We start from the raw sequence: 18,567 nt of genomic DNA on the forward strand, positions 1-18,567 counted from the left end.
CTTCCTTTCTCTTCGGGTTAACTCCTCCCCATCTTTCAGGTATCAGTTTAAACACCACCCTGAGAAGCCTTTCCAGACCAGCAGACTAGGTTAGCTACCCTTACTGTATACTGTCAGGGCACCCTACACTCCCTCATCATCGCTTTTATCACAATTCGTTTCATTGCCTACTTAAATGCCTGGCTTTCTGACTAGATAACAAAATGTCTGATCAACATCTAACTTGATAAACAGTATGTCTATAGTGCTTAGCACAATATCTGTAACACCTAGTAAGCAGTCATGTTTGTTATATAAATAAATAGAAAGCCATTTTTACTTGTCAGTCTATTAAAAATTCACACACACACACACACACTCCTCAAAATACAGCTTGGCTAATAGAACTAAGAAATAATTATAGAACCCTATATACTACTTGGTCACACAGTGGGAGAGTGGATGCCAGTGAGACATGAGAACTCTTTAAGTCTTAATTTCCTCATGTGTAGGATACAAATAATAATAAAGTCTGCTTTATATAACTCAGTAAAGCTATTATATCTAAATCCTAATTCCCAAAAAGGGACGGAGTGAGCCTCAATTCTGCTTAGAAAAATCAAGCCCATAACTGAAATTGCCCACCAGGTGGCAGTATTATCCTGGACTCGTCCTGTGCTGCTTCCACTGCAGAGCAAGACCAGTGTGGTCCTGGGGAAGTACAGGTGCAACCAGGGCTGCTTCCCCAGAGCTATGAGTGAAACCCAAAAAATAACAAAACCAACAAAACAAAAAACTCAGAGACCCAGGCATATGTTGAGAAGGCCTCATATTTCTTAGACCCATCCTCCTCCTTTTCTCACCCCAGACTCTTCTGAGACATTGTTTATGCTTAGGAATAAGCCCGTTTTCTGACTTGTCATTCACAATGGGGACAGTTTCCCCCTTTCAGATAAGTCCTTTTATCCCACCAGAGCTGCCAGTTTCCACTTCCAGTAGGGACTGTGTTAAGGGGCAGGCTTGCTTTCTCAGACTGCAGAGGACATCTCATTATTCTGGGAAGCCCCATAGCCACCTGTTTCTGGGACATGGGGAGTGGGAGAAACCAGAGCTACTCCTGGTTATAGCTTTCACTCATCCTTTTCCACCTTGATTTCAATAAATGAGTTCAAGTCAGAACAGCAAGTTTTGTGGGACTGGTCAAAAGATGGGGAGACAGGTCCATTCTCATCACCTCCCTCATCTTCCTCTTCTTGGAAATTAGGATTATAAAGTTCTGGTGGAAGGAGCTGCACCTCAGCAGAAGGTAATCGGTCTGAGGGAGGACCATACACACGGTTCGCTTTAGTGCCATGCTTAGAGTTGGCGTCCAGGTGGTAACAGAGCTCCGTGAGGCGCTGGGCCCGGAAACGGGGAGGCCGGGCCACCCAGACACCTGGTTCATTAAGACTGTCCTCCTCATCTGACATCAGCTCTTCTGTCACCTCCTTCCACAGGCGTTGGTCCTCAGGTCCAAAATGCCTCATGATACTGGATCGGTTGGCAAAAAGCTATGGTAGGGTCCCAGGACAGAGATTAGGAAGAGAAACAAACTATGGGTTAGGCTTGGGGTGAGGGTTTGGGAGGAAGGTTTAGGAGGAAGGCTGTGTAAAATCTGTGCCCAAGAAAGCCCCAAGTCAAATCTTAGAACTGGCTCACCCTCCTCTCCTCTATCTGCCTACATTCCTGACTCTCAACTCTAATCTCAGATGCCATGACCTCTGGCCCTTCCCTCTGTGGTATATTAGGGTTTAGAGTTTAGTATTTTGAAAGGAAGGCCTAGAAACCTACCCGGTATCTGCGACTTCGAAGTTTCTTCTCCTCTTTTTCTTTCAGGCCTTTAAAGGGGTTCAGGGAGTTGCGGTACTCACGCCTCTTAGTAAGGAAGTAGGCTACACAGGCTCCTGGCAGGGATGGAGAAGGGAGGGAGCAAAGAGCAGTTGTTCTCAGCCCTTTGTTCTGCCCTAGCACTACTGGACGGGAGAATGAGAATCGCTACTTAGACAATGGGTTTTCTTGGAGAACTCATCACCCATCAGCAAAAACAAAACAAAACATTTTTTTAAAAGTAAAAAAAAAAAAAAAAAATCCCATTGATTTGACACAGAGGGAGAGGAAAAGGTGAGAGAGAGAAAAGCATTAACTCATTGTTCCACTTAGTTCCATTTTGTTGTGCACTCACTGGTTGCTTATTATACATGCCCTAACCTGGGAGGGAACTCGACACTTCAGCCCTCTGGGATAATGCTCTATCCACTGAACCACCCGGCCAGGGCAAAAAAGTTTTTTTTTTAATCCACTATGTTTAAAACCTCCTCTTGCCTGATCAGGCAGTGGTGCAGTGGATAGAGTGTCGGACTGGGATGCAGAGGACCCAGGTTCGAGACCCCGAGGTCTCCAGCTTGAGTGCAGGTTCATCTGGTTTGAGCAAGGCACACCAGCTTGGACCCAAGGTCGCTGGCTTGAGCAAGGGGTTACTCGGTCTGCTGAAGGCCCACAGTCAAGGCACATATGAGAAAGCAATCAATGAACAACTAAGATGTCACATCGGAAAAAGAATAAAGAAAAACAAAAAACCTCCTCTTCGGTTTAGCTCTCCCTGCCTACATCTATCTCTAACACTGACTCCCCCATCTCCCACTAGAAAAGGAAAATTGCAATACTTTGTAACTCCTTTCCTCCTCCCCCAATTAAACTCACCCCCATTCTACTCTGCTGATAGTAAATTAAGTATTTTTTCAGTAGAAGCTTTCTTTCTTTCTTTCTTTTTGTAAAATGGTGGCTTTATTTGTCACTTAATCACCTTATTTCAGCTTTGCCATTTTGGCATACACAGCGACAGTCCCTGGAAGGTGGGGTCAGATGCCACTCACTGTGGGCGGCCATTAACCACAGAGCATGTGCTTGAGTCCCACTGATGGTTAGAGGCTGCAGGCAGGACTGCGGGGCTCGAGCCCATGAGCCTGGGGGCTGCTTCTCTGCCTGCCAGAGGCTGCAGCATTCCCATGTGTGGGGCCAAGCAGACCGATGGGAGGGTAGGTGTCAGGTCTTGGCTCAGGACTGGGTCTGACAAAGCTACATGTGATATGGTGGTACACCCTGGACTGGGGGTTGAACTGACCCATTGGGCCCATTCTGGTTCTGCAGCTGACCTGCTGGTGGTTTTAAGCAAGTTGCTACTTATCCCTTGGTTCATCTGTTTTCTGGTTAGCGTTGCCAGTGAGGACTCCTAGGAGCCCTCCTGACTCAGACAGGTGTCAAGTTTGCCACCTCTACTGAACTGTGAGGGTGGCTCTCTTCAGCAGCAGCATTTCTAATGCTTCAGGGTTGGCTACAGACAAACACCAGAAGAGCTAGGAAAATAGAAAGGCGAGGACATAATACTTAGGGAAAAAAGGGCAGGCCGGGATTCTGATCTCCTTTTCATAACATCCTAGATTCAGGCCCTATGTACACATCACATATGATTGTGCTCTAGCCCTTTCCTTCTCCCATTTTCACTTCAGACTGGGTAGGAGAAAAAGCAATTAGACACAATCCTGTGAATACTGTAGGTGAAAAGCAAAAAAATTTTTTTCTTTTTAGAGAGAGGTGAAATGAGAAAGAGAGAAAGTGAGAGGAGGAGGGAATGGGAAGCATCAACTCGAAGTGGTTGCATCTCATCTGTGCCTTGACTGGGTTTCGAACTGGCAACCTCAGCATTCCAGGTCAACATTTATCCATGCCCACCGCAGGTCAGGCTCCAAAAAACCTTTTTTAATTCACTATTTTCAAAACCACCTAAATCATCTCCACTATACCTCTTCTCCTCTGACCAGGAACAGGGAGGAAGGATTAGGGAGTTACTGTAACTTGGTTTTTCTTTCCTTTTTTTATTAAGTGAGAAATGGGGAGGCTGATAAACAGACTCCTGCATGCACCCCTGCGACCAGGACCCACAGGGGAGAGTAAGAGAGAGACAGAAAGAGAGAGAGAAAAGGGCAGAGGCTGATTTAATGGTGGGTGCCCCAGGCGTGCACGCTGGGCCCTGACTTCTGAAGGGCCCCACAAAACCTCAACTTTACACGTTTTTCTAATGTAAGGGGCCCAATATTTTCTTCTGCGCCCAGAGCCTCAACTGACCTTAATCCACCTCTGGAAAAGGGAGGGGGGTGGAGAAGCAGATGGTGGCTTCTCTGTGTGCCCTGACCAGGAATTGAACCTGGGTTGACGCTCTACAGGTAAGCCAACCCGCCAAGGCCTAACTCAGTTTTTTCTTACCTTTCAGTTCCTTATCAGTGTAATTGTGGGGACTGGTCACCAGCTCCTGCTTGAGCTTCTCCAGAAGGAACTTCACTACTGAAATATTCCAAGAGGATTTGATGCTGCCACAAAAAGAAGAGAGTGAATAAGGCAGTCAGCATTTTTGAAACCAAAGAGAGAATCCCAGCACTAATCAACTTTGTGGTAAATTCCGCCATGGCATAAGAGAGGATACAAGAGGCATTGGTGTGTCCAAAGCCATAGCCTCACTGTTATATTAGAGCGGCCCCCTCAACTTCCCACTCCTTGGCAAAGTAGGCTGTGAGTCATTTCCCTTCAGTGGATCATACCTTTCAGACCCATTAAATCGCTTGTCATTGGTGATGTGGTTATGCACATTGTGGACCAATTTCTAGGGGAAAAAAAACAAACAGAATCAAGCAGGAGTGGATATAAAAAACCCTCCGCTGTTCCTACGTATAGTCCCCATAGGGTTTTCTGCCTGAATCCTTCCCACAGTCTGGGTACTATTTCTGTCAATGTCCTTTCTTAGCCAGAGAGCCTATCCAAGTTACTATTTCTAATGGGGTCCCCTTTCAATTAAATTGTGTGAAGACTCCAAGATCATCCCTGGTCTGACTTCTGCTCCTGAGGAATATGATCACTAGAGCAGAGGGTCTCAGGCATTTCCACAAACATACTCCCAGTAGCAAGGAGAGAGTGAATATACACCAGGGCTATTGCAAATGGACATTTCTTGAAGCCACTATACATGCAAATTTTAAAAATTTCTTCACAACCATCTGCTTCTGTCCCCATCCCATCCCTCCTTCTCTTCCTCTTCCCCTCCTGCAGCCAGTGGTTCAGTTGGTCCAAGTGCTGGTCTCAGGCACTGAGGATAGCTCGGTTGAAAAAAAAAATAGCCCTGGCCAGATAGCTCAGTTGCTTAAAGCGTCATCCGGAAGCAAAGAGGTTGCTGGTTTAATTCTCAGTCAGTGCACATACAGGAACAGATCGATGTTCCTGGCTCTCCCTTCCTCTCTCACTAAAATAAATAAATTTAAAAAAAAAACACAAAAAACAATATAGCTCAGTTGATTCTAGTGTTGGCCCCAGATGGGGTTGTCAGGTGGATCCTGGTGGGGACGCACGCAGGAGTCTGTCTCACTATCTCTCCTCCTCTCACTTAAAAAAAAATTCTTCACAATATATATATCTGTATTTCTTTTAATATATAAATATCCTCCAAAATCTTCTACTAAAATTGACAACCCAGGAAAATGACCCAGGTATATCCCTTTGCACATTACAAGTCTCAGGGGTACACACATTATGGTCTGAAAAACACAAACCTAAAATAACAGAAATGTGAATCAGAGAGGACCTTGGAGACTCTCACACAGCCTCCCTTTCACATCATTCAACAGGCTGTCTTTCAGCTTTGCTTCTACACATTTACCATGGGTCCTCACTAGTTTTTTGAGTCAGCTTATTGTACTATTGAACATCTCTGTTAAAGAATTCTGACCTAGCCTGACTGGTTGTGGTGCAGTGGATGAAGCATTGACCTGGAATGCTGAGGTCCCATGTTCGAAACCCCAAGGTCACCAACTTGAGTACAGGGTCACCGGCTTGAGCAGGAGATCATTGACATGATCCCATCCATGCTCATTGGCTTGTCTGGAGCACCCCCCACTGCCTTCCCTGGCATGAGTTGATGCTTCTCATCTCTCTTCCTTCCTGTCTCTATCTCTCTTTAGTGCACACTAAAAAAAAAAAATTGCTTTAGATGCTCCAAAATATGACCCATTTTGTTCATAATAGCACCTGACACATTTGAAGACAGCTTTCATGTAGTCTCAAAGTCTTCTCTTACCCAGTCTAAATACCCCCACATGCTTTAGCCATTCCCCATGACAGAGTTTCCAAACAGACTTGTTGTGAAACTGTGAGGCTCTATGCTTTGCCAGTATCTCTCTTACAACGTGGCACCTGGAACCGAATCTAACTCATTAGTTGAGGTCTGGCCAAAGGCAGCCTTACTTCCTTAAGTGGAACTCGACTCTTCTAAGAATGAAACCCAAGATGGTGTTACCTTAGCAACCCCATTCCTACTCATAGTGTCACAGGCTTCATTCATACTGAACCTGTAGTCAACTCAAGTTCATTTTTCACATGTATTACTATCTCTACCATTCTGCAGATTTTAAAAAAATTTTAATTCAGGATTTAACACTTATTCCTATTAAATTTAGTCCTTTTGTTTCTGATTATATTTTTATTCCAAGTTCTTGCAGTCAGTGGATGTTACCCAGTCCTAAGTTGATGGACTTACAGCTTGACCTCAAGACATCAGCTTCAGCTTCAGAAATGCCCAACTTACCCTTCTACCTCTATGGCTGACTAACGTATCAACTTAGGGGAATACTGTTCATTCTTTGTGACTAGGGCCTCCACTCTATAAAAAAAAGACGATTATACTAACTTCATATTTGATAGAGTTACTTTATCTCTTAGAAGCCCAAACTTAAGGAATCATGTGGGGAGTGTGAATGCTTCAGAAAGAATTTGAAAGAGTTGCAAAAGACAGAAAAAATAAAAAAAGAGTCACATAGTTTCCAATTCAAGTGGCTTGAAAGAGATGAGCTGATAAAAATCAAACCAAGCTTGAAGTGGAAAGGGAAAATACTCTAGACAATAATAAGTGTTAAGACTGTACAGGCTGCTGGCTCAACTACCTCCTGAGTGAGCTAAAAATAAATTCCACAGGGGTGGCTGGGATTGGGATGTGCAGCATTCCAAGGAATTAAGAGTTCTGGTTTGGTCCTTTCGGATCCTAGCAGCAATCCACAGCAGCCTCAGAAGATCGGAGAGACTGCCTCTCTGATTCCTCTTCAGAGCTAAAGGTTACAATAGCAAAGATCTGCAATCTATGCTTCTCCCTCTAAACCCAGTCTGGCACAATAACATTGTAAACCTTCCTCTGCGGTGGACAGCACAATTCCCTAATTGGCCCTCCTTCTCAAGTGCTATAATGAGTGAGCATACTGTCCTCCCAGAAGGTCTGCTGTTCCACCAAGTTCTCCAAAGGGCAGGATGAAGCCAGGTCTCAACACTAAACCTCTGACTGGAGACAGTAGGCAGGAGAAGAATGGAATTATTATGTATTTATTCATAACTTAAACATTGGAGATTGGGGAAATCCCTTGAAATGCCTCCGTTTTATCACTGGAAACAAGGTGGACTTCTTGGGCCAAAATCCATGACAGAGAAACTAAGCCCATTCCCTATTCTTGATAAGTGAGGAGATGTCTCTGAACATAACCAAAATTTGAAATGAAGGTTAGAAACCAGTTGATATTATGGTTTCTTCGTTCCTAGAAAAAGAAAGAGCCCCTCAATGTAAAAAACAAAACAAAAGGGAGAGTAAGAGTAGGATCTCTTAGAAAAAGGAAAAGGAAGAAAGAAGTAATATAAATAAAGGAGGTATAAAATGTTTTCAATCTTTGCTAAGACTGTAACAAGAAGAAATAGACGATATACTGTGATAAGATTTTGGCTGGATGTGAGTGGTGATCTCCATGCCTAACCACAACTCTCAAGTTACTTCATCAGCCTTTATCCAGGGAATGGAAACCTGTTACATTCAATATGAACATTATATGGCTAAAGAATACCTCCATGGTTATCAGAAAGATGGTTTGGGGCACAGAGTTGATCCAGAGGCCTGTGGTCACCCTAGAACAGGGTTTCTCAACCTCGGCACTATTGACATTTTAGGCCAGATAATTGTAGGGCACTGTCCTGTGCACTGCAGGGTGTTGTGCGCCATTCCTAGTGCTTTAAGCCATGCCGAGGCTCTAAACAGACCTGGTTCAGGCCAGTGCCTTCTTTGCCAAGAGCTCTTAGACTCGTTAGAATTCCCAAACCTTTATAACTGATCTTAGTGTCCAGTGGTCCTCTGCATCTTTGGGGTTTGGGACCACCTCAGGACACCCTAGCATTTCTGCCCAAAGGTCCCCTTGCTGCTTACCCTGAACACTGGTAATCTGTAGGCGTTTTCAGTGCCATCTTTCAGCGGCCAAACTGCTCATTCCCTTAAAGATCTTCCCATTAAGATTGTTAGATATTTGGGAGCTGTGATATAATGCCCTGTTTTAAAATGCAAGATATCAAATATATCTTGAAAAGTCTAAAAAAGTTCCATTGGGCCTGACCAGGCGGTGGCACAGTGGATAGAGCGTCAGACTGGGACACAGAGGACCGAAGTTTGAAACCCTGAGGTCACTGGCTCCAGCGAAGGCTCATCTGGTTTGAGCAAGGCTCACCAGCTTGAACCCAAGGTTTCTGGCTTGAGCAAGGGGTTACTCGGTCTGCTATAGCCCCGCCCCAGTCAAGGCACATATGAGAAAGCAATCAACAAACAACTCAGATGCCACAACGAAGAATTGATGCTTCTCATCTCTCTCTCTTCCTGTCTGTCTGTCCCTCTCTGTACCTCTCTGTCTCTGTCATAAGGAAAAAATAAAAAAAATAAAAATATATATATATATATAAAATAAAAATAAAAAAGTTCCATTGGTGGCAGGGGGACTGCTTATCCCTACAGCTACGGAACAATCTCCTTGCTCCTCCCACTCCAGTAAGATTCAGGATACCATTCATTCAATATGGGAAGTTTAAAATCAACCCACACTTCACTCTTCATTTATCTTTCCAGACTGAAGATAAATTCATAGAAATTAAGCTCACTCACAGAGAGTACCAGATCCCGCTTGCGCCTGGAGTTCTTCTGCCCACTCCCTCTGGTCCTGCATGGGGAAGCAGTAAACCCTAGAGAGTGTCTCAGCTCCCCAGCTCCCCCTGGGCCTGACACTTCCAAGGCACCTTCCAGCGCAGCAGCAGCACTGAGCATGTCCTCAGGGCGAGGCAGTGGCAGCTTGGTTCCATTTTCTGGCCCTGTCTCTGAGGTTGCCCGCTGGATAGCCAGTTGTGTGGCTGGTGAGAGCTGCTTGGCATAAGCAGAGACCAGCACCCGCTGTACTGCACCCTCAGAGGCCACATAATCATCCACCAGCTAAGAACATAAAAAAGAATAGCCTATTAGCCAGCCAGGCTTAAAGGAACCTGGTTAACCATCAATCTTTGGCCAAGAATAAAGAACAGAGAGTGGAAAGCGGTGGGAATCTAGCACAGTCTTTAATGGTCAATGGCTTGTTTCTATGGGACTCCTATGGGAGTGCTGGGCAAATATTTCTGTGTGTATAGCGCCTCTCGTTTGGGGTCATTGATACAGGACTGATTATAAGGATAAGGCATGTTTCTGATGCTTTACTTGTGAGAGGTCATTTATATTTGCTCTTGGGTATAAGAACTGTAGTGTTTTGTCTAAAAGGGTTTGGGGGTCCCTGGCCAGGTAGCTCAGCTGGTTAGAGTATCAGCCTGGCATGCCAAGGTCAGAGCACATAGAAGAATCAACCAATGACAGCATGAATAAGTGGAACAGCAAATTGATCTCTCTCTCTTTCTTCTTTCTCTAAAATTCAATCAATAAAAAAAAATTGTAAGGAATTGGGGGAGAAAGTGATGACAAGAAAGGAAAATCAAGCAAGAGATGGAAGAAAATAAAATGGTAACAATAACAGAGGAGGAATTGGAGAAAAATGGGAGAGCTAGAAATCTCCAGAGAGGCTGGCACCAACGCCCCCCTCCATTCCTGCTGTGGGGCCAGTATGTGTCCTCACTTTGATCTGCCCTGGCCATTCAGCTGCCACTGCCCTGACATCTACTGCCTGACTGTGCCTCACTCAAGGACATACAGGGCAGGGAAAGGAAGGAGGGAGAAAGGGAGAGAGACGGAAGAAAGGAGGGGGGATTTCTGCAGCCAAGAAAACTAAACAGTAAAGTGCGGGGGGCACAGAAAGAAGCGGGGGAGGAGGCTGAGATTTATAGACGTGTGAGCTGCTTGCGCTGGGAAATGTAATTCCATCCTGTTGGCTTGGAAGCCTTCCCTGCCTGAAGGAACCACAGCTCAGGGCATTGCCGGGCCTGGTACCCTCCTGCCTCCTCCCACCTTCTCATTTCCTCCTCCCGCAGCCCTCCAGATCACTGGTAGTCCCGGCCATGTACAGACTGGGAGAGCAGCAGTAGCCATCACCTACCGACCTGGCTAGGCCTGTAGGCCAGTGGTCCCCAACCTTTTTTGGGCCACAGACCGGTTTAATGTCAGAAAATATTTTCATGGACCGGCCTTTAGGGTGGGATGGATAAATGTATCACGTGACCGAGACAAGCGTTAAGAGTGAGTCTTAGACGGATGTAACAGAGGGAATCTGGTCATTTTAAAAAAATAAAACATCGGGCCCTGGCCGGTTGGCTCAGCGGTAGAGCGTCGGCCTGGCGTGTGGGGAACCCGGGTTCGATTCCCGGCCAGGGCACATAGGAGAAGCGCCCATTTGCTTCTCCACCCCCCCTCCTTCCTCTCTGTCTCTCTCTTCCCCTCCCACAGCCAAGGCTCCATTGGAGCAAAGATGGCCCGGGCGCTGGGGATGGCTCCTTGGCCTCTGCCCCAGGCGCTAGAGTGGCTCTGGTCGTGGCAGAGCGACGCCCCAGAGGGGCAGAGCATCGCCCCCTGGTGGGCAGAGCTTCGCCCCTGGTGGGCGTGCCGGGTGGATCCCGGTAGGGCACATGCGGGAGTCTGTCTGACTGTCTCTCCTGTTTCCAGCTTCAGAAAAATATAAAAAATAAAACATCGTTCGATTTAAATATAAATAAAATGGAAATAATGTTATTTATTCTTTCTCTGCGGACCGGTACCAAATGGCCCACGGACCAGTACCAGTCCACAGCCCAGTGGTTGGGGACACTGCTTTAGGGGACAGTGACCAACTGCAGTGTGACACTGGAGGGGGACAGGGGAGTTTGTACATTCCTTTCTCAGACCCAGCCGATGGCCTGGGCATTGCATCCCTGTTTGCACCCTGTGTTCTGCTCCTCTACCCCTTACTGGGTGTCTGGGCCTTGTCTGGAGGGGAGGAGGAAAAGGGAAAGGGCAGAGGAAGAACCTGGGGGAGGAGAGCTGACAGACCTCCCACTGTCTCTCAAGTGGCAACGCATCTGTTATTTCCCATCCCTATGATCTCTATAGTTGCTCCATCTCCTTTTCATACTTCCATGTGTGACATTCGGCAGTTTTTACTCTACTCAGCCAGGATTTCCCTGCTCATATGGCCCTGAGCAATAAAGAAACTGAAATAGCACAAAGTACTTCTGTGTCTTTTCCTGCTCACAAATATGCTCACTTGCCTCCCTCTTTCTCCTTACATTATTCTCTTACTGTTTAACTCTCAATGGCCCGCTTCTTTTCCTAATTTTATTTCTTTTCCTCTGCCTTCTTCCCACATTATTTCATATTCTCTCTTGCAGAAATTCTCTTTTCATTTAAATTCACCATTTTTATGTTCCCTTTCTTCATTTTCTCTCCTTCCTCAACCCTTCATTTCCACCTGCCTCTTTCCCTCCCTAGCCTGTCTTCTATTATCTTTGTCCTTCTTCTCACTCTTTCCTTCTCTCTCTCTCTACCTCTGCATCTCTCCCCTCTCATTCCCCTCTCTCTGTACTGAATTCCTCTTGGCAAGCAGAGGGCCCGTGATAAAATATAAATGAGCCGTCTGTGCACGGCAGGCAGTCTCGCCAGGAGAGGCAGAGCTCATGGAGAGCTGAGACAGCTGTGGAGAAGGTGCCACACAGCTACTGAGGGGAGGGAAGGGCACCCCATCACCACACACACCAGAAATGACCTCCTGCCAAAGAGGCTATGGTTCAGGAAGAAGACAGGAGTGTTGATTATCTCTGAAGGCAAAGGAAGCTTGGTACTGTTCTATTTCATCAAAAATACAATAGAAGAAAGGTTTAAGGAGGGGGAAAATACAGAAAGAGAGAAAAACAGAAAGGCCAGGAAAAGCACTAAGAAGCAACAATACTCGTGTCCTGCTCTGCAGCCATACTCACAGGATTGAGCATCGGGGCCCCCTCGCTGGCAGCCAGGGCACATCCCGGGGGCCGCACATCTCTCTGAGCGGCTGGGAAGCCCAGAGGCCCAGGCCCTACCGCCAAGGCTGCTCCCAGCGGCTGCTCGACCACCAACTGCACACTGCTGCCCGCGCTGTCACACTCCTCTTCCATGGCAGACATGGCCTTGCAGGCTTCTCCGGGACTTTCCTTGAGAGGCCCAGGCTCCTCAAGTAGTGAACCATGTGCCCGGCTGTCCCCATCTTCATCAGGGGTGGACACTTGCCCTTGCCTCAACTCACCTACTTCCTCCTGAAGATGTTTTAACAATTCATTGTTGGCCCTGGCAAGACCCAGAGCGGCCTCAGCCAGACCCACTGCCTTATCTACCCGCTGGTAGATAATATGCAGGAGCTGCTCTGAACTTTGAACTGCCAAGCCATGTCCGGTCACTGTGATAGGGGTGCTGGGAGGAGGATTCCCGCCCTGAGAGCCTGTGCTGCCCCCAGGAGTCTCGCTCTTACAGGCACAGCAGCAGCATCTGGCCTCACCGCCACTGGGAGGGGAGAAGAGGATGGTGGCACTGAAGGACATGGCTGACGGAATGACAAACAACCACGCTCACGCTGCTGGACTGCTCCAAAAGGTGTCCCCAGTCAACTGGACTTCACGAGCTGGGTAAGAAGCACTGGCCTCTTTGGACTCACTTCTCTTTCTCACAGAAGGTGATCAGAGGAGCCTGTGCACCAGGACGTGCATTCTGTGAAGGAGTAGGCAAGCCATGCAGGAGCACACAGTCCATGGCTGCTTCTCCTAGTCCTGCAGCGGAGAGACAGACGCCACTTTCTGTCTGCAGATCCTGTGCTTCCCTAACACAACACACTAGGTGTCACATTCACCCCTACGGGAAGGGTGGTACCTACGAAGGCCCCCCGATGAACACAGTTTTAGAAGGTAGAGGCATTCTTCCTGCACTCAAACATGGAACCCCTACCACTCCAGCCCAAGGAGCAGGCAGGGGACTTGAAAGGACCACCAGGATCTGAAAAGATCAGAAGATTAAGGAAGAAAATGTAGATCTTTCTCCTCCTCCTCACTATCTTTGCTGTAATAACAAGTATTGTATTTTATTGCTTTGACATCATTCCTTAAGGAGATGAGAACACTTCACATAGGTTATCTCATCATTGAGGCCGCTCTAGGAAACACATATTACACCAGTTCCAGAGAGAAGACATGCGAAGAAGTTATATATCTTTTTCAAGGTCAGAGGAAGACAACAGAATCTAGCTATCTATTTTCAGTCTAGTGTTTATTATTTGAACTGATATCACTTTTTGTTGACATAAAGAATCATGACTTTATCCTCTCTATAATTTTCACACAGATGCATTCAGAGTAAGACTCCTAAAACTAAGAAATATGCTGATCACTGCAGTCCTCAACATGTCATTGACCTCACACTATTATATCATTAATGCTTTGGGGATGGAGTAGGGAAATGAAGGGAAAAGCTGGATCAGAGAATTGAGCTGCAGTAACCTAGGGTTGCAGAGCCCTGTGCTCTGCTATACACTTCGGCCTCCATCTCTGCATAAGGTGTGTTCTGAATCCTTCAGCCCAGAGAGATCACCTCTGGGGTCTCTGGTCTCCACTTCTCATGCTCCTTAAGGGAGAGGCAGAGCTCAACAGGAATGTCTAAATAGTTAAGAGCTGCTACTTTGCCCACATGACCATCCCCCATGAAAGGAGAAACCAGAATACCGATGATAACCAAACAGCCTCTCTTTTGAATCACTGTAGTTAAGCAATTAGACCACTCCAGAAGAGGAGAGCAAGAGAAAGAAAGAGAGAGAAGAGGTGGGAAGGTTGATTTGTATCACTAGGAGCACTCCAAGGAAATTCATACTGTCATTTTCTAAATGACACTTGATTACAGGAAAAAGAATCCTTCTGTCTGAAGCTCCCTAAATGATAAAATCTTAAGTATGTTTATAATTTCCTCAAGAGATACATTTCTATTTTATCTTGCAAATTATAACATCACAATTAAAAAGGGAGAAAGACGTCAGAAAAATTGTTTGTATACTGAGATTTTGGGGATTTTTTTTTTTTTTCTGAAGCTGGAAACGGGGAGAGACAGTCAGACAGACTCCCGCATGCGCCCGACCGGGATCCACCCGGCACGCCCACCAGGGGGCGACGCTCTGCCCACCAGGGGGCAATGCTCTGCCCATCCTGGGCGTCGCTCTGCCGCGACCAGAGCCACTCTAGCACCTGGGGCAGAGGCCAAGGAGCCATCCCCAGCGACCGGGCCATCTTTGCTCCAATGGAGCCTTGGCTGCGGGAGGGGAAGAGAGAGACAGAGAGGAAGGAGGGGGGGGGGTGGAGAAGCAAATGGGCGCCTCTCCCACGTGCCCTGGCCGGGAATCGAACCCGGGTCCCCCGCATGCCAGGCCGACGCTCCACCGCTGAGCCAACCGGCCAGGGCCGGATTTTTTTTTTTTTAAATCAGCAATCTCATTTTAGAAACAGGTAATATTGGCCTGACCTGTGGTGGCACAGTGGATAAAGCATCATCCTGGACCGCTGAGGTTGCTGGTTCAAATCCCTGGGCTTGCTGGTCAAGACACATACAGGAAGCAACTACTACAAGTGGATGCTTCTTGCCTCTCCCACCGCTTTCTCACTCCCTCTCTCTCTAAAAGTCAATTAAAAAAAAAAAGACAGGTAGGCCCTGGCCGGTTGGCTCAGCGGTAGAGCGTCGGCCTGGCGTGCAGGGGTCCCGGGTTCGATTCCCGGCCAGGGCACACAGGAGAAGTGCCCATCTGCTTCTCCACCCCTCCCCCTCTCCTTCCTCTCTGTCTCTCTCTTCCCCTCCCGCAGCCAAGGCTCCATTGGAGCGAAGATGGCCCGGGCGCTGGGGATGGTTCTGTGGCCTCTGCCTCAGGCGCTAGAATGGCTCTGGATGCAACAGAGCGACGCCCCAGAGGGGCAGAACATCGCCCCCTGGTGGGTATGCCGGGTGGATCCCGGTCGGGCGCATGTGGGAGTCTGTCTGACTGCCTCCCTGTTTCCAGCTTCGGAAAAATGAAAAAAAAAAAAAAAAAAGACAGGTAATATCAATGTCTTTGAGGTACTCAAAGTATAAATCTGACAATGCATTTTAATTTCATCTGGTTGTTAAAGAATAGTCTTCATCTGTTCTTTCCACTCTTTAGATCAAGAAACACTTTTCTGTGCCACTTTTCAGTTCCTTGCAAGAACTGAACTCAAATCCATTATAGTTCCTCTCTGTCATTAGAGTCACTGGAAGGCACAACTAAGCCTAAAACTAAAGGTTAAAGCCAAATTAAAATGAAAGGTTAAAGGAAAGCACTAAGTAATTCCAATGTCAATTCATGGATGAATCATTTCTATATCCTCTTCCTTCCTAAATAAGGGCCTACACTGCTCCTGCAGGGTTTTTCAATTTTTTAACCAACATCATGCTAGTTTAATCTGAAACATGGGTATTGTGAAAAAAAGAAAGTTAAATTATGTAGATGTGCCTGACCTGTGGTGGCACAGTGGATAAAGCGTCGGCCTGGAACACTGAGGTCGCCAGTTCGAAACCCTGGGCTTGCCTGGTCAAGGCACATATGGGAGTTGATGCTTCCTGTTCCTCCACCCTTGTGTCTCCTCTCTCTCTCTCTTTCTCTCTCTCTCCTCTCAAATGAATAAATAAAATCTTTTAAAAAGTAATTATATAGATGATAATATATACATGCTTGTCAGTTAGGACAATATTGATAAAATCAGAAAGTAAGATATACATATACTTTTTTTTTTTTTTTTTAATTTTTTTTTTATTTATTCATTTTAGAGAGGAGAGGGAGAGACAGAGAGAGAGAGAGGAGAGACAGAGAGAGAAGGGGGAGGAGCTGGAAGCATCAACTCCCATATGTGCCTTGACCAGGCAAGCCCAGGGTTTTGAACCGGCGACCTCAGCATTTTCAGGTCGACGCTTTTATCCCCTGCGCCACCACAGGTCAGGCGATATACATATACTTTAAAAAAAGAAATTAAGAGCCCTGGCTAGATAGCTTGGTTGGTTAGAGCATCATCCCAAAGCACGAAGGTTGCCGGTTCGATCCCTGGTCAGGGTACATACGGGAACAGATCTATGTTCCTGTCTCTCTCTTTTTCCCCCTTCCTCCCTTGCTAATATTAATAAATAAAAAAATTAAAAAAAATTAAGATACATCAAGTTGGGAACCTGGGTGAGGAACTTTTCTGATACCAACTGACAATAGCTACACTCTTACCCCAAACATTCTTGCAAAAGGCCTTTACCCTTGCCTGCACGGTGCCTGCCTCGAATCCTTCCCTCCCTCTTAAATGATCTTTCCAAAAACACACTGAACAATAAGTTTAAAGGGGGGGGGGTTCTCATCCTGCTGCACCACTTAAGAGCTGTGTGAACTGAGGCAAATTTTTCACTTTTTTTTTGGATCCCCAGAGTTTTCATCTCTGCCAACTTTGTTTTTGTTAAGATCATATACAGAGTGCTAGATCTACAGAGTAAGGCAGCTACAGAGTGTGGCACACGGTCAGTGCTCCACACTAGCTGCTGGACAATACCATTATTCCTGAAACATTTGTGTTCCCACCCTGGACACCTATCCTGATTTTCTAATCCTAAAAAAAAGCAAAGCAGACCTGGCCATTTAGCTCAGTCAGTTAAGAACACTGTCTTGAAACAACAAGGTTGCAAGTTCAATTCCCAGTCAGGGCACACATAGAAAGCAACCAAAAAATGTACAATTGAGTGAAGCAACAAATGTTTCCCTTTCTCCCCTCTCTCTCCCTTCTTCTTTCTGTCTCTCTAAATATCAATAGAAGTTAAACCCTGCCAGATAGCTCTGGAGTGTTGTCTCAGAGTGCGGAGGTTGCCTGTTCGAATCCCCCATCAGGGAACATACAGGAACAGCTCGATGTTTCTGTCTCTCTCTTTCCCTGCCTCTCAAAACAAAACAAAACAAAACAAAACAAACAATGGTTTGAAATGAACTTTGGGGGATTTCCCCTAAATTTGTCTCAAAAATTCTAAGAGTAAATTCAAGTCTCCAGGATGTATTTATAGGTACAAAACCTTCTACGGTGCAAATTAGAAAGATAATTAAGAAAACAGAGTATGTGCAATTATTTACTGTAGCACCTGGCTTTAGACTAAGAATAATATTCAACTCTGCTAGTTTTTAATAATAAATATATTTTTGTATTCTGAATTCTTTTTCCTCAATTTCTTTCTATTTTTCTATTTTGTGTATTAACATACTATGTCCATTTTAGAATGTCACATTTAGGACAACAAATAGGTGTTTTTCTTGAATTAAGTACAGTGCACTGTAGCACAATGGGAATTCAAATAACTCTTTTTTGGTTTCTATAAATATTATTGCTGACTTAATTTCCCTGCCTCCTGCTCTAGTCTCTCACATAAACTCTAAGACAGTGGTCCCCAACCTTTTTGGGGCCACGGACCGGTTTAATGTCAGAAAATATTTTCACAGACTGGCCTTTAGGGTGGGATGGATAAATGTATCACGTGACCGAGACAAGCGTCAAGAGTGAGTCTTAGACGAATGTAACAGAGGGAGTCTGGTAATTCTTTAAAAATAAAACATCATTCAGACTTAAATATAAATAAAGCGGAAATAATGTAAGTTATTCATTCTTTCTCTGCGGACCGGTACAAAATGGCCCACGGACTGGTACCAGTCCGCAGCCGGGGATTGGGGACCACTGCTCTAAGACATTGAAATGAAAGAACAAGGAAAAAGCTGAGTCAGCAGATAATAAAGGATCATTTCACATTATAATATTTACTAACCAGATAACTTAGATGCTGGATAGTGATTAAAAACAAAACAAGCCTGACCTGTGGTGGCAGCAGTGGATAAAGCGTCGACCTGGAAATGCTGAGGTCGCCGGTTCGGAACCCTAGGCTTGCACATATGGGAGTTGATGCTTCTAGCTCCTCCTCCCCTTCTCTCTCTCTCTGTCTCTCCTCTCTCTCTCTCTCTCTGTCTCTCCCTCTCCTCTCTAAAATGAATAAATAAATAAAAAATTTATTTAAAAAAATTATTAAAAAAAAAAAAAAAAAACAAGCCCGACCAGGTGGTGGCGCAGTGGATAGAGCATCAAACTGGGATGTGGAGGACCCAAGTTCAAGACCCTGAGGTCGCCAGCTTGAGCGCAGGCTCATCTGGTTTGAGCAGGGCTCACCAGCTTGAGCCCAAGGTTGCTGGCTCG

At 45.9% G+C, this 18,567-nt stretch overlaps 1 protein-coding gene across 2 annotated transcripts in view; it reads right to left on the reverse strand.

Moving 5' to 3' along the window:
- Positions 1–791: 791 nt before the first annotated feature.
- Positions 792–18,567, reverse strand: part of C6H14orf93 (chromosome 6 C14orf93 homolog) — a 34,054-nt gene continuing 16,278 nt past the window's right edge. Inside the window, exons 2-7 of one of the 2 annotated variants that reach the window (XM_066342691.1) lie at positions 12,271–13,312; positions 9,017–9,337; positions 4,611–4,672; positions 4,279–4,382; positions 1,810–1,922; positions 792–1,529 (exon numbers count right to left, since the gene is read on the reverse strand). In XM_066342691.1, coding sequence (XP_066198788.1) covers positions 1,110–1,529; positions 1,810–1,922; positions 4,279–4,382; positions 4,611–4,672; positions 9,017–9,337; positions 12,271–12,864 — 1,614 coding nt within the window. In that variant the 5' untranslated portion in view covers positions 12,865–13,312 and the 3' untranslated portion in view covers positions 792–1,109. The remainder of the gene's footprint in view (positions 1,530–1,809; positions 1,923–4,278; positions 4,383–4,610; positions 4,673–9,016; positions 9,338–12,270; positions 13,313–18,567) is intronic. The other variant, XM_066342692.1, reaches the window with a different exon arrangement.

This window comes from Saccopteryx leptura, chromosome 6, assembly GCF_036850995.1.
Source record: "Saccopteryx leptura isolate mSacLep1 chromosome 6, mSacLep1_pri_phased_curated, whole genome shotgun sequence".
Lineage (NCBI taxonomy): Eukaryota > Metazoa > Chordata > Mammalia > Chiroptera > Emballonuridae > Saccopteryx > Saccopteryx leptura.